Here is a 16,901-nt window from a genome sequence, read left to right as displayed (position 1 = left end):
TTAGCAGCTGACTAGGGTTTGTTCTAGCAACTAAATCCCTATCTCCTCAGCTCCCCAGTCAACTTAACTCATATCAGGTTTTGTGTTATTAGGTTCTGTATGTTGTTACATGATGTTCTCTACTTGTTGGTTATCTTAACCCTCTTCATTTTGTTTAGGGCATTTAAATCTACTGCAAAAAATGACACTCTTCAATTCCCAAACCTAGCTTGGGTCTCTGATGTTGAGATAGGTTCTGCCATTAGAGGAACTTGCATCATTTTGTGTGTGTATATTTATATGTATATATGTATTCGTGTGTACACACACACATAGTTTTCTTTATAGTGTTCAGTTTTTGTATTCATGCAATGGGAAAGGTATATTTCTTGTAAAAGAAAGCACTCATAAACCAAATTTCTTCATTGCCTTTATGTTCCTTTTCAAGCTTTTCTAATAATTAAAAAAAAAAAAAAGATGGTTGCCTTAGATTGATCATTAAAAATCAAATTAAAGCAGTGGTCTTATGGAGCTAGTATGATTGCTATGGAAGCAGCTGGGTTTTTTTTTTTGTTTTGTTTTTGTTTTTGTTTTTGTTTTATGAGATTTAGCAACAGGATTACTGGAACGTTTTTGGCTTTTTAAAATTTAATTTAATTTTTTAAAATTTATTTGACATAGAGAGTGCAAGAGAGCATAAGCAGAACAACAGAGGGTGAGGGAGAAGAAGGCTCCCCACTGAGCAGGGAGCCCGATGCGGGGCTTGATCCCAGGACTCTGGGATCATGACATGAGCCGAAGGGCAGTCCTTTAATCAACTGAGGCACCCAGGCGCCTCCTTTTTGGCTTTTAAGAATTGATCATTGGATATTAATAAAAATCTTGAAGTTGACTATGAATAACGTTTTCATTATTTTATCTCTGAGAAGAATTTTAGAAAAACACTCACTACAGATTCAGTTTAATGTTGATTTTAATTATTTCTCCTTTTGTTTGTTTGTAGGACTGATTGTATAGAAAAAAAAGACAGCCCTGAAGTGTATTTTTGTTGCTGTGAGGGCAATATGTGTAACGAAAGGTTTTCTTATTTTCCGGAGATGGAAGTCACACAGCGTAAGTTCACAGGGAAAACACATAGGTCTGTTCAACTAGTACACTGAAAACAAAGAATATTTGTGTTGATGTAATAATTTACTCCTACATTCTCCTACTCTCATTTTTCTCCTAAGATTTGATACTATAATAAATACTTATTGTGGAATTTTGTAGACCAAATCTGAATTGTTTTTTTCCTTCTATTTTCCACAGCGACTTCAAACCCAGTTACACCTAAGCCACCCTATTACAACATATTGCTGTATTCCTTGGTGCCACTTATGTTAATTGCGGGGATTGTTATTTGTGCATTTTGGGTGTATAGACATCATAAGATGGCCTATCCTCCTGTACTTGTTCCAACTCAAGTAAGTTATTTTCTTGTACTTTGTGCTATTTTGAGTTGTATATTTTAAAGAAATATTACTGTGGTGAAACCCACTGGGTTATTATGAATCATTTTCTTTTGGTGTTACTTTTTGAATGTTTATTGTTATGGCATCTGTGGCTAAGTTTCCAAACTTATTGACTTGATATATCCTAAACTTTTCTCACTTAGGAGTTGAGGTAAAATAGAATAAAGGGTATTATGTTCTTTGGACAGTTTTACTGTCATTGTAGGACTTTCAGGTGTGAGATTCACTCTGCTTTGTTTCTTGAGAAGTAATTGATGATGGAGAAGGGATGGTTATGATCACTTTCTTTTCTTTCACATTCTTTCCCCTCTATGCTTTCTTCCATTCCTTAAATTTTGTGCCTTTTTCAGGCTTGCCAAATATTCTTTGTTTATCCTACTTGCCAAATTATCCTTCTAACCATAGGGAGGGATTTAGTAAGGTAATCAAGAAAGTGTGGAAAAGAGAGGTTTCACAGAGGCATTAGGAAAGTATGTCCAAAAAATGTTTTTGGTAAGAGCTGCAGATGAGTAGTTTTTGTCACCATTTATTTTGGTAGTTCCAAGTGTTGTTTTGTTTTGTTTTTGTTTTTGTTTGGGGTTTTTTGGTTTTGTTTTGCTTTGCAGCAGATCAAGTGTGTACTGAAGACTAAAAGCTTTTTTTTTTTTTTTTTAAGACCAAAAACTTTTTTAATGCCCTTAATTCTCCTCTCCTGACTCTGAATATACCTGAAAATGTGGTTGTGGTGGGTAATCAGATTAAATTCATGTTATTTTCCTCATTCTTCTATCATGTAGACAGTTGGCACTGGTACAGTGGTTTACAAGCTCTTTTAATATAAGTAGTTAATATTCTGCAGGCTGAGGAGAGGTGAAAACTGTAGTTATACTTTTTTGAGACATCTTTAAACTCTAGTTTTTACCCTGTTTCTTTTAACTCTTAAGATCAGATTACCTTGGCCTTCTGGATCTCTTGGCTTAACTTTGTTTCTCTAATACCACTAGGATTAATGGTTAAAACATGATAGAAGAATGGTAGAGTCCTATAATTTAATGACCAAAACAACTTCTTCTCTGTAAGCTTTATTTACATAACATACTTCTTTCTCAGTACTTGCAGCAATCTGTTAGCATTAGATTAGTGATCCGCGTAATCTTTGTAAGATGTGTACATGGAACCCAAAGGTAAAGTATCTTATTCAGTAAAGTAGGTAAACACAGTTTTGTACAGCTGAAATATTTTAACTTTTAAACATTATTAATTAAATTGTAAATTTATTAAAAATTATCTGTGAAAGTGTTTTAAAAATAAAAATTTTAGTGCCTAATAAATATATGTAGTTTATTCCAAATGGCTGTAGACTTCCCCTTATCTTCTTTCGGTGGTAACTATTTTTTTTTTATTTCTGTATTTAGAAGAGAGAGTGTTTAGTACTTAGAGTAGTGTCTGAATTTACCCTAGTTTGTGTTACGAAAGAAACAAACTGGAAACTAAATTTAAAAACAGATTTGTTTTCTAATAGAACTTTAAAAATAATAATAATGTATTCTTATAGATAATATTGATATTTTTATAATGGCACAAAGATATGGTTGGGCTTTTTTTAAAGGGCTTGGGATCCTATATATGAGGCCACTTTATTTAGAAATGCTAATTAATTTAAGGGTTTAGACTTTTAAAATGGAACAATGCAATTATTATTCATAAATAACTGAGAAATAGGAATCTTCAATGAATGTCCATTTCTGTGGATTTTATATATTTTCTGCCATGTTAATGTCATTGTACACATTTATTTAGCACTTGAATTGCTCTGTGGTGAATTTGCGTACATTGTATGAATTACTGAAAAATGAAAATTAGATTTAAAGTTTTGTGATGGAATGATCTAGAATGGTCAAGCTTTGTTAGGAAAAATATAAAAAATGCCCAACTAGGTTTTCTTTCTATCATAAACTGTGTTTTAGAAGAGGGGTTGTCATCAATTTGAAACTTCATTTATGTCATCTCTCACTGTGTCTCAAACAGTGTAGTGTCATGTTTTAAGTCTCATTTTTGGTGAGAGGTTTATACATAGTAGTTCTGCAACTGCCTAGTGCCCATCTTGTTACAAAATGCCCAGTTTTATCTCCAATTTCAAAATAATTATTGATAATAACAGCAAGCATTTATTTGAACACTTGCAGTGTACTAGGGTACTGGTAAGTTACACACATAAGTTTTATATAAGAATATGTAAAAACATAAAATAGATCATTTTTTTCCCATGATTTCTCAGTTGTGACTGGCATATAAGGCTCATCTTTAGAATTTGTTATAAAATACTTGTGGGCCACAGCCCTGTAAGTATGGAGTGGGGCCCGAGATATGTTTCTGATAAGTTTTCAGGGTGATTGTGGTGACTAGCCAGGAGTGAAAAGCACTGATTTGGTTTTACCTCACAGCGTTGTTTATGTAGTTTTAATTTCCATTTTATAGATAAAGAAATTGAGACCTAGAAAAGCTCACAAGTGTCAAAGCTGGAATCAGTCAAGGACTCCAACACTAAAGCTTTGCTCTTCTTACTGCTTATGCTGTTCTGCCTCTTTTTTTTTTTTTTCTTAGAAAGCTGATGTCTCTGGTGTTTTAGATAATTTGGTAAACATCCCTGCCATTTCAAAATCATTCTATAGGCCAATTTATTTTCCTATTTTGGATGTTGAAAAGTTTGATCACTAAAATGAGCAACAATATTTTATTATCTCACCAAGGACAATAAAGGAAGTCATGGATTTTATGTACAAGGACATATTCATGTGTTTTTCATTAAAAAAATTTTTAGCACATTTTTCAGCATGATTGGGTTGTAGGTAAGGACTCCCGTGCAGCTGAGTTGAGAGTGCCAGTCCCTATTAGTTACTCAAGACTTTTACAAGGGACAGGGTAGTTAAAACGTGATAGAAGATGGTTAAAACAAGATAGTAAGGGAGACATACATTTGAAGTCTTAAGGTGCTTTCTGTATTTCACTCCATATTCATGTCCCCATGTTCAAAGCTTAATTCCAAGACTGGTTAGAAAAAGATCTTATATTCTTGTGGATTTCTGAAACATTTTTCCTCCAAATCTTCAAACACTTAGAGCGATAAGAAATTTTTCCTTCCTTTCTTAGGCAACTTTTCCTTAAAGCTTTGGCAAAGGCTGGTTTGTGAATTAACTTCTCTCTTATATGACATTAGTCTCATTGTGATAATATCTCATTGACAGGTCATTCCTACAATAAGAACTATACTTGAAGAGAATTTATAGTGAATGTCACAGAGCAAGCTGAAGTTAGGTATACTGTGATCATTCTTTGGTCTGATTTCAGTCTTTTATTCTCATTGGGGGATAAAAGATCAGTCTTATGGAATCCTGGAAGACAAGAGATACCCACATATATATCCTTACTAAGCTGGTTCTGACAGCTAAATTGTGGGATTCTTTCTAAGACACCAAGATAGAATTTCTTTTGGTGTAGTATTTTATTGTGAAGGAATGATTTAAGGATATACATGCTTTAAAATCTGGTCTTATGGTTCTTAGTAACCAGTAAAGAATATTAATTCTCAAATCTAGCATAGTTCGAGGCATAGAAAATAATTTTTTTTTTTAATTGAAGCCATTCTTCTTTCTTTATAACCTATAACTATTACATTTCTAACACTATCTTCCCTGTCACCCTCAATGAAAGCCTGGGGGACAACCACTGCTTTTTTGGCCCTGTCATTTACCAAGTCCTATTCATTCACTTTTTCATCCTTCTTGATCCTGTTGTAGTTCAGGGCATTATTACATCTGAGGCTGAGATTATTTCTGTAATCTCATAGCTGGTCTTCTCTTTCTCTCTATCTGTACTATTGCTGTAGAATAGCATTTTACATGTCTAATTATGTTGCTTCTGTTTTTAAAAATATTTGAGGGCTCTCAGTGCTCCAGAGCAAAGAATACAAAATTTGAAAGTATGACATGAGGCTTCCATACTTCCATACATTTTCCTTTTTATTCTTTCCTCCCATATTCTAGAGGCATATCCCTCATATGCCTGTAGAATAATATTAGTTATGTACTGTCCTTGAAAGAATTGAGAAAATAGTGCTGAAGTCAGTTTGTCTTGTGTTGGGTCAGATGAATAACCGCAGTTGAGAGAGGCTCTAGTCGTTCGTGTGCACGTTCCAGTCTCCCACTTGACTGTAAACTCCTTGAAGACCAGCTGCGTATTGTAGTCACTGCTGTATTTACATAGTGTTTGTGCGTATAACTGTTCTATAAGTGATGAATTGCCAAATTTGACTTTGTTGCATTTAGAGTTATGTTGAGATGATAATGCAACATGTTCAGGGATTCATTTAATAAGGAGCTTTAGGGCTTAGTTTTAAGATAAATCTAGAGGCCATATTTCTTTAGGGTAAAATAAGTTGAAGTATTCCAGGCTTTCATAAGACAAAGCCAGTATTCAGTTCTTTCTGGAATCACAAGCTTGAAGCATCTTTTTAATTTGCATCCCGTAGGTCCTTTTCTTTTATCTGTGCTGAAACTGTCTTTCCACATGTAGGAATTTGCTCTTGTAACCTGCAGTGAGTAAACTGAACACAAACTGGTTTTTCTAGTGCCGGTGAATCAAGAACAGGAGGGAACGGCTGCATTGACTCTGTGATTAAGAAGTCTTACTGTGGTTAGAGGTAATGGGGTTTCAATAAAAGTGTTTGCATCGCTTTCAAAACCATATGTGAGCTGAAGTTTCCTGTTAATAAGATCTATATTTATGCTGATAAAAGCACTTGATAAGAAAGTGGATTTTAGGGGCTAGAAATTACCTACCTTTAACAAAGTATGAAGTTAACTTCTTGTTCATTTTTAAAGGCTATTTAAGTAGCACTATTACTATTGCAACAGTAATGCCTACTTAAATGACATCAGTCTCTTCAGTTCTTTATGTCAATGACATTTTGTCTAGATTTTGGTCTGATAAAGAGTAAAGACTTTCAGATGTTTGGGATACTGATTTGGGCATACGAAATAATCCTGCTGACCTTAATATTAAAGTAATAATAGGTTGTTGTTTCATGCTATGTCAAATTACTATCCACTGAGAAACTGAGCCATCTGTGAAAATGCTGTGTAGGATTTCCTGTTGAACATGAGTCTATATATGTACCCATTTAAAATTAATAAGATACTGAAAGGGTAGCATAACATCATCATTCAGCCAACTCAGTTTAGGAAAGGGTACTGTTTATTTGTGGAGGATGCAGGAGAAATTTACTAAAATTAAATGAGTATTAATATGCTAATATTAAGTTATACTTGCAAAATGAGTATCACATCTATAGAAGCACATCTTGAAATAGGTTGATTCACTTTCTCTTTCCTTTTAAATTATTTTTAAGAAATAATTTCACATTCTTGCCTGTTATAATAAGACAAATTATACAGAAGGAAGTGTGCAAAAGAAAGGTGATAGAACCATTTATTCTTCCTTTTTTTTCTTTATCACTTTCCTGAGATAATAAATTTGAGCAGGTTGGTATGTATCCTTTGACACCTTTTCCTAATGTAATTTGTTTGAGTATATGCTTTTTTTCCCTTTATATAAACTACAGAATGTTATTTCACAATTGGTTTCTTTTAATTTAACAGTATACTGAGGACAGCTTTTCAGCTCAATACTTTTCAATCTCCTTCTGATTAAATGTGTGTTCTTAAGTGAAATTTAGTAGAGTTGTAATGTATGCTCATGAAATAATCAAAACATGATGTTTTATTAGCTTAGAGTTGGTGTTAGGTTTCTACTAAGACCTGGAACCTGCATTTCACAAATATTTTTAAGTGCCTTACTTTATTTTAGCATGTTTCAAGTATGATATCATGCTCTTATCTTGCAGTTGAGCATCTTTTTGTTTGTTTGTTTTGTTTGTTTATATATGCCTAAGAAATAGTGCAGGGCTCCTACAGAAGAAAGGAAGTTTCCTTTCTTCTGTGTTCTACCTTTGTGTGTGATTATTTTTGTTACAACTTAAATTACAACTTAAGTTTTAGGTATACTTCCAAACTAATTGTGGGGAGAAGTGTCATAAATTATTTGTAGACTTGCAGCTTGGCAAAAAATTACTCTCTTAGGTGTATAAGAGCTGTTTTACTTAACAAATGCATGGACAGGCCCACTTGGACATCTGCTAAAATTCCATGTCCAAAAGCAAAAAGGAAAGGGAAGCGGTGGGGGGAACCTTTATCCAAATCTTAAAACAAGTTAAAGCTGTATATTACAGTTAATAGCGAAGGTACTTCATTTCTAAAGACGACTTCCATTCAATTTTTAAAATCTTGACTTCAGTTTTCCTTTAGACTGTGGAGGGCCCTATCTTCCACTTTGCAAATGGGACTGATGCATATAGAGCAGAGTACATAATTTCTCCTTTTTCTTGTCTGATTAGGAGATGGAAGATAGAAGAAGTGACTTGGCTTTTCTCTCAGTTCTTTATTTCCTGAACCTCATTGTAGATCTCTTCCTTCATTCCTCGCTACTTCATCACTGTCAAATCTTTTCTGTTAATTTGAGATAAGAAAAGTGAAAGAGCCCATTTGTTAGTGAGAGCTGCTTGTATCACATAGGCGGCGGGTGTTCGGGTTTGCTTGTTTGGTTTCAGTTGACCCACTGACCCAGTGCCTGAGTGCCTGTCATGTGCCACGCATCATGCTGCTGGGTAGTGGCGAGCAACAGAGGGACAGTTCTTGCTGGCCCTTTTGAAGTCCACAGTTGATATGTAGGTGAACAAAAATTGGGTTGGTTGGTCGTTTGACTTTGCAGCTTGGAAATGAAAGGTGAAGACAGTTTTGGTCCGACTTCAGTTCTGTAGTGACTGGGAGCCAAACCCAGGGTGCCTAATGTTAAGTGTTCAAAACATGTTAGCTGTTGGGGCGCCTGGGTGGCTCAATGGGTTAAGCCTCTGCCTTTGGCTTAGGTCATGATCTCAGGGTCCTGTGATGAGCCCCGCATCACGCTTTCTGCTCAGCAGGGAATCTGCTTCCCGCCCCTCCCCACTCTCTGCCTGCCTCTCTGCCTACTTGTGATCTCTCTCCCTCCCTGTCAGATAAATAAATAAAATTAAAACAAAACAAAACAAAAACATGTTAGCTGTTATTGCCAACAGAGTAGCAGCTTCAAAATTGTTGTCAAAAGGTATCATATTTATTGAGGCCATTGTAAATACATATTTATATGTAAGTCATTTGAAATTAGTGCAATGAAGGATTTTATTTTGAGTACTCTGTCAAGGACTACACAGAGCACTTTACGCTGATTAATCTTTCCACACCCCACGATACAGGTTCTGTTTTATTAAGTCCATTTCGTAGATAAGAAAAATCAAGGCACAGATAGGTGAAGTGTCTTGGCCTAGTGTCAGTCTGCTGAGTGGTAGAGTCTGGACATTTAGACCCAAGGATTATTATTCATTGAGCTCATTTTAATAGAATGGCTTATTTTAGTAAATAATTAGGGGGGACATAAAAAACTATAGTAGGATAAAGGGAGGGATCAGAGTATATAAATTATATTTAAAATAGTTTTTATTATAAGTACATATAGCCTTGTTGATAAACATAACCATTTTATCACATCACAATTCCATAATTTCTATAATGTATAACATGATCCTTTTCCTTTTTTTCAGCTTTACTTGCAGAATACAAATGTTAAAATAAATAAAAATAAAATTTCTTCTATCCTCAGTAATAAACCTGGTGCTTCTGAGCAGTGGCCAGAAGGAGAATGGATATCCCTTACATCTAGTTCAAACTTTTAAACCCCATTGCTAGCTACCCTGAGGAGCTACCTTCTTCTTAGGGAACTTATTCAGAATCCTATTTCATAGGATCTGTCTTTACCTTGCTTTCAGGAGTTAGATGAGAGAAATGGAGGAAGTAGGAGTTGATAAATCACAATGGAATTTTGAAGATCTAATTGGTTAGAATGATGGCTGTGCATTTGGCAGTATCAATACTATTGAATCTGTTAATGTATAATGTTGCTTTCCCTAGCTCAGAAGCATTTGTTTTGATAGATGCCCTATATTATTTCTTTATAGATTCTGTTTCAGTCTGCCTGGCAATAATCTTTTTTAAAATTAGCAATTGTAAAATTTCTTAGAGCATGAGATAATTAGATTACTAAGATGAAACAAATTCAGAATTTGTCGGTTTTCAAATACTTTGGGGTGGGGGGGCTTAAATCTTCTTGATAGTCCTAAGATATTTAGTGAGTTATCAAAGAATATATATGTATATGTAAATCTTAGGTTTAAATAGTAAGAGAAAAATTTTAGTATATGTCATATGTGCTTGTTTATAGTAAATAAATGAACCAAAGTCGGGTTTCTAGAAAGATTTCTTTCTGTTCCTGTTCTGTACATCTAACTGCCTGCTAAATATTAGCACTTAGGTATCTCCAAGCATTTAACCATTCTGTAGTAATGATCTCTCCAAACTGAGTTCTCAGTAAATAGAACCAGTAACCATTTGGTGACACAAGTCAGAAATTTAGGATGTATCTCAGTACCGTTTTCCCACCTAGTGTGTCTCCCTGGAGTATTTACTCCATTTTTCGAGAATTCTCTCCTTAGGAAAATCTTCTCTTATTTAACATGCCTGTGGAAGTCCATTTTCACCTTACAGGTGCTCAAAGTACTGATGAATTCCTTTTTACTGCTCTTATTTTATAATTATGGATTCATCAGTGTGATGTCTTTGATGAGTCTTACTTCCTCCACACTATAGTAAGTACCATGAGAAGCTGGGGTAGTCAGTGCCTGGCACAAGTAGGCACTCAGGGATTTTTTGAGTGAATGGAGAAGTCCTATTTATTCTTTTTTGATGTTTGGCAATACAATTAAATTTCTTTTACCTCTTAAGGAATAAGCAGCCAGTCTCTTTCTTATCCAGCAGCCTAATTAGTTGACGCTAATGTGCTGATTTGGTTTTCACGATTATCTCCAATTATAGCACATGATACTCAGGTTTTCATTTTCCATGTTGTGAATTCAGATGGTTTTATTTGGTTACTTTTTGTCCATGTATTTCGGTGTTTTAATTTTTTTGGATTCTGTTTTGACCCTTTTATTTTGGAACATAGTTTACACATTGAGGCCTGTTCTTGTTTAGCTTGATCATTCTCTGACTTACTCTAATGTTCATTTATTGATAAGTATATAAAGATGCATGGAAAGCACCTACTTGCATAGTGCAATTAAAGTGGCAGGTTTATCTCTGTAGTACCTGTAATGAAAACAAAACCTGAGAGATACGTAGGCCTTGGGAAGCTTAAGTCTAGTTACTCAGTTAGCATGTATTATCTTTTAAGGGATGAATTTTACTTTGAGTATTGATAAGATGATTTGATAGTAGGATTAGCTAAGCCTTTTTGATGAATTATAAATAGTCCTGAATCTTTATCACAGGAGAAAATCAAGAAGGAAGCAAAACTAGTTAAACTACTGGTAACATATGAGTTGTCACATCTTTTTTGTCAGTGCTATTCTCTGTATAAATATTGTAGAAATATTGGAAATGGCAGATATACTCAGTGACTGGAGGGATTTGAAGCCTTCTTTTACATTGGTGGCAGTCTTTCTCTTAATTTTAAATTTAGGCCCCTAACTATTTTAGGATGACTGTGAAAATGAAAATCTTGTTCTCCTTCAGTATCTGAGTGTCCTCAGACTGAAAAATATGTATGGATACTTACTCCCAGGGCCACCCCTGATTGACTTCTTCACTCTCTATGTAGCCAATAAGTCAACAGTGGGCCTGGACTGTCACTGTGTTCTACCTAATTCTCATTTTTTTATTACTCTTGTCTTATTTTCTTATACCCTTGTATATTGTTTATGTTGCACACATTAGAAACATGTTGCACACTAGAAACATTCTTCTATTACGATTCTGCTATATTCCATGAAAAGGGAGTGAAGCAGTTCAGGAAATAGGAGATTTTAGAGTCTTAAAACAACTGCCAGTGTGTGGGCTGAGAAACTTATTCTAGTTACATAAAAATTCCTTCTGTGTTGTTCCTAGATTTTGTTAAAGGCAATACTGCCCTCTGCTGTCCAAAGCCAGTTCTAACGCATATTTTCTCAAATTGCTCCTTTTATTCTTCCAGTTTAGACTCTAGGACTTCTTAGAAAAACAAATAACAATTATTTGACTTGCTGTAGTTTATTTGCTAGCTTGAAGTTCATTGGATCAAGTAGTTTGGGGCCATACTAGATTCGTCTATACAATAATACCCCTCATCTGAAAGGTAATATCCAAGTTTTTTGTTTGTTTGATATTACTTTCCTCTCTTTATAAGGAGAGTGTTCCCAATTCTTATTTTAAAAATATAATACATTGGATCATTGCCAACTTTTAAAAAGCTAAATCATTATTCTCCTTCCTTCGCTTTTGTAACTGATGTGTCATTTTTCATTTCACTCTGGATATAAATCGTAATTTCTTTTGCCTGTGTTTTTTCTTCACAAGCACGCCTTTCATATAATGATAGAGGTAAGATGCATTGATGTTTGTTTTATGGTTGTGGAACTTTTTGTGGATGCATATTAAACATTTTGTTCTTAGATTTTCATTGTTGTTGTTGCTTTATTGTGCATCCTTTATAAATTTATGTTACGGAATTTTTTTTAACCACTTTTAGTATTAAAAATATGATTGATTTGCCACAGTAATAATTTTTGGTTTTCAAAGAGTTCTTAACCTCTTTTATACTTACCTGAGTTGGAATGTAGAAACAACTGTTCTAGTTGATGAGATGTTAACACTTAATGGCTAGTGTGTCACTAGCTTAAATGTGAGCATATGCTCATTTTTACCAGGAGCTGACTTTCTGGTAAAACCCATTATCCTTTAATGTGAAATATATAGTTTCAAATAGTTTCTTTCTTCTGTAGCCTCCTTAGCAAATGGGCTAACTAGAGAAGTATAAGTTGATCTTTTGCTCTCTAGAGATTGAAGGCTTTATTTTAGATTAGAATTCACCCTTCCCACTTGAGAACTCAGAAGAATCAAATGATCACAGACTACTTAGCAGCTCTTCACTTCTGCTAATTTATTTCAGTCTTCAGTGTAGTAATTTTATTGGGTAGCAGTGTTGGGATGGGCTCACGGCTTTCAGTGATTGCCATTTGTTGTTCCTCAACATGATGTCTTCTGATGCCATAATTTTCATATACAAATGAGTAAAGAAGAGATGTAAGTGGAGGCATGTTCCACTGCATGTCTTCGTAACTGTGCAACATAGCGTGGGGATTGCAAGTGAACAGGAGATCAGAAAAAGTTTACAGGAATTCCCTGGTCCATACAGTTGAACCCCCAAAGCTGGTTTTGTGTGTAGCAGGACCAAGTCATGTTTTATGACAATATTAGAGTGTTGCTGTCGTTATGAAGTACAAGCCCGAATTTGTCTTGCCAGATCTTGATACATTTTAAAAGTATAAATCTTTATTCCTAGAATCAAGTACAATTGACCCTTGAACAATGCAGGGTTTAGGGGTGCCAGTGCTGTGCACAGTCACACCTGCGTATAACTTTTTACTCCCCTAAAACTTAACTACTTAACCAGAAAACTAAATTTTGTGACTAATAACACAAATGGTTAACATATATTTTGTATGTTATACGTATGATATAGTGTATTTTTGCAACAAAGTAAGTATCAAACCAAGTAAGCTAGAAAAAGGAAAATGTTATTAAAATCATAATGAGAAGATACATTTACAGTACTGACTGGATTGTATTTATTAGAAAAAAATCCACATAGAAGTGGACTCCTGCAGTTCAAACCCATGCTGTTCAAGGGTGAACTGCATTGAGTTTTTTGTGGGTAAGTTAGTATAATGATGCTCATAAACTGCAAATGATTTGTGATATTCTCTGATGATAAGTAAAAGCCAGATATTAGAGATACAGTTAAAGTTTTCTATACATTTAGTGAAGAGTATGAAAAGTATTTTATAGAATATTCTAGTTTTTCATTAAAACAAAAATTTATATTAATTAGTATTATGTATTTTATAGAGTTATGATCTATATTTTAGTTACTCATTTTTGAGTTTTACCTTTTAAGTATGATAGAATATTATTTAAAAACACATACCATTTTCAAAAGTTTGACATTCTGTAGGAATCTGCCTTTGTAGACCTTTTCCTCACCCTTTAAAAAGTCGTCAGTATTCTTTTAACAGTAGTCTGTTTTCATGCTATTATAAGGCTGAATAGAATGGTAATAGTATTAGGACAGTGATCTAAGATTTTTTACTCATAATGGTAGCTTAGAAACTTGCCAAAGACTTGGAAACTTATGGGAACCTTAAGGTTTATTTGTGCATTCAGAAAATATTCAGTGATCTTTTCTCTCTAAAGAGAGACATTGAAAGTTACTGTATGTGTCCTAAAATTTCTTAAAATATTAAAATTGTATTTTCAACTGTAAACATAGTCTTAATTTGAGGTGGATTAAGTCCTCTGAATCCTGTTTTATAGACTGAATCATATCCATGTGGTTGGTACACTTTAGAACAGAGAATGGGTAATGTCGTATGTTATCAAGAGACATTATCAATTTACATAAAAGGTCCTAAATATCTTAAAGTTAAGAGCTATTTTCTTCTTTATGTGGTTATTTTGCCTCTTCAGCTTTCAGCATTTATCACCATACTTCAGTTTTTGGTATCCCTGCTTTGAAAACTTGACATTTCTGACTCAGTTCTAAAAAGGGGGGGAATCATTGATTTTAACTTTGTAGTTAGTGACATTTTTTCAGGCTGAACTTTTTCTGTTAGCATAATTATTTTATGTAGTTATCTAATAATTCTTGGATTTTGAGCATGAGTGGTTTTCTCTGCCTCTAAAAGACTAGTTTTCAACCTTTTTCCCTCCCATCTCCACATCCACATCCGCAGCCTACTCCTGTCAGTAGCATCTCTTATTACACTTGTAAATGACCAGTTGAGCAATGAGGTAGGCTGGGTTTAAGTTTGATGAAACCTCTCCCTAGATTCTTGTGTCCCTTCCCACTGAGAATAATAACTTCAGGGGCCATACTTGCCCTAAGATTTGTATCTGACTTTTCTGGACTCATCACTCTGTTAAAACTACAATACTCTTTAGCTCTCCTATAACCTTTCATCTTCTGAATGTGTGAAGGCAAAGCAACTTTTTGTAGACATATAAAAAATAAATATCTAAGGTTGAAATGAGTCACAAGAAGTTTTCTAATTTATCTATTTTAAAAGTAGGAATTCTCAAGCCATTTTATAAAGGATTGCCTACAAAGAAATTGTACCTTCGTCCTCTTTAATACCGTGCAGTGTTTCTATTTTTCAGAGTCTTTCTAATGTTGATGTAAGCTTTTTAAAATCTTGAGTGACACCATGGGCTGAATAATGCCTAAAGGGGGCACTGACCGTGTTGGGGGTTTTGCAGAGGTTTTTTTCTTAAAAGCGGATGAAAAGGAGAGAGATGCATTGATACAGGATGACATACTATTTCCAAGCAACTTAGATGCCACCCAGTGTCACAGTGTCTGCTGCTGTTGCCACAGAAATTTTAGTTCTTCCTTGTAATACTCATTATGCAGCCCTTCATACATTTTTATTACTTTTCTCTGGAAGCTTTTCAAAAGGCTTCCTACATCTTGTTTTAGTTGCAGATACTGAACTGATACAATGCTTCCAGAGAGGTTGCCATTCTGCTTTGTATAGGAAGGATGCCTTTGTGTTTTGTAAATGTTGTGCCCCTATTTATATACTGTATTTGCTCCATTTTCAAAATTACCTATAGAAATATACTTCTCTTTCATTTTTCTTACCATCTACTATGATGAACACTCATTTTCTGGATTATAATTTGTACTTTCTTTGCCAGTCAGGATAATAATTTGTATCTCCAGTCAATTTGGGGAATTATAAGCAAAGGGATTAATTGTTAATAGGTTGAAAAATTAGAATAAATAGAACACTGTGGCTGTTAACATATTTTGCATTTTCTGTTTGACACACTTATCTGCAATGTATTTGGGAATGACTATGCATTTCTGAGATTAATGAAGACAAGATTTAAAGATAAACAGTCAATGGAGAAAGAAAATAGTGGATTTTGAGGAGTGTTTTCCTTTGAGAAATAGCCATAATTTGCTGTTGCTGGCACTTTTAAAATCCTCGTCTAATAAAGTACCAACTGGATGAAACCATTGAAATACTGTTAGTAATAACCCTAAAGGTCACAAAAGACTTTAGTCCAGAAAATTAGTGAGATGGACTCAAAATGATTTGCGGTCATTTCTCCTGCTGTACTTATGTAGCAATAGTGCTGAATGTTATTATGGAAACTCTCAATTCAAGTGGTTTGCTTTATGATCACTATAAATAATTAGTAATGCTTGAGAACTGTTTTTGCAAGACAGAAGTTAGTGTCATTTGTATGTGTTTCCTGTTTCTGTCAATTGATTCCTCAGTATACTCACTTTTCCCCTCATATTTAGCATTGATCTATATCAGGTGCTGCTTTCTAAAACGATTGTTAATATTTATCTGTAGGACCCAGGACCACCCCCACCTTCTCCATTACTAGGTTTGAAGCCACTGCAGTTATTAGAAGTGAAAGCAAGGGGAAGATTTGGTTGTGTGTGGAAAGCCCAGCTGCTCAATGAGTACGTGGCTGTGAAAATATTTCCAATACAGGTACGTTATTGCATCTTTCTCATCTGCATATATTTTGTAAAAGATGAACTGGCTCAATTATCGTAATTCAGAAACAGTCCAAAAACACAGGCCACATGTTTCCAGGTGGCTCTTTGTGATATTGAGGAAAGGGGTTAGCTATTTAGTCTGCCTTCTCATCCAAGGACTGGAACTCATGGTATAGCACTTGTTACGTTTGTTTGGAGTGATGGAATTCCAGTGAATAATGTATAGGACATCTTTTGCCATTAAAAATACTATAGAAATGTAAGGTGAAGATGAGGATTCCAGTAATGGAATTTTGTTGGTTAACTTTTAATATCCCATTGACATTATCAGAAAACAAAGAGAAGAATGAAAGAATAGCATACTTGTTTTAGAATTGTTTCGAGGTATATTACCAGATTGATTCATTTTTGTCTTATTTTGCTCATGTAATCATTTCAGATTTTGTTTGGAAGTGAATCAAGATTCCAAATAATTGATTTACTGTTGACTTTTCTTTTAAAGGGGGCTGACCTCATAAAACCCTGGTCTGATGCACCTCTGGGCTATTCTTATGTTTTATTTGAGTCCATCAGTGGTATAGATCTATGATGATTTCTTCCTACCTGTGTCTTGCTTTTCGCCTCCAGCTAATGCCTTGTGTGCTATTGCAGTCCTGGTTGGGTTTGGTGATGCAG

At 34.5% G+C, this 16,901-nt stretch overlaps 1 protein-coding gene across 2 annotated transcripts in view; it reads left to right on the top strand.

Annotated features, from left to right (window-relative positions):
• Nucleotides 1-16,901, top strand: part of ACVR2A (activin A receptor type 2A) — an 81,767-nt gene that overhangs the window by 52,314 nt on the left and 12,552 nt on the right. The window contains exons 3-6 of one of the 2 annotated variants that reach the window (XM_032856108.1): nucleotides 983-1,092; nucleotides 1,288-1,442; nucleotides 12,005-12,028; nucleotides 16,075-16,218. In XM_032856108.1, coding sequence (XP_032711999.1) covers nucleotides 983-1,092; nucleotides 1,288-1,442; nucleotides 12,005-12,028; nucleotides 16,075-16,218 — 433 coding nt within the window. The remainder of the gene's footprint in view (nucleotides 1-982; nucleotides 1,093-1,287; nucleotides 1,443-12,004; nucleotides 12,029-16,074; nucleotides 16,219-16,901) is intronic. The other variant, XM_032856109.1, reaches the window with a different exon arrangement.

This window comes from Lontra canadensis, unplaced genomic scaffold, assembly GCF_010015895.1.
Source record: "Lontra canadensis isolate GAN:19392208 unplaced genomic scaffold, GSC_riverotter_1.0 scaffold11, whole genome shotgun sequence".
NCBI classification, from domain to species: Eukaryota; Metazoa; Chordata; class Mammalia; order Carnivora; family Mustelidae; genus Lontra; species Lontra canadensis.
Note: the sequence above shows the minus strand (reverse complement) of the source record. Positions and strands in the feature narration are given on the sequence as shown.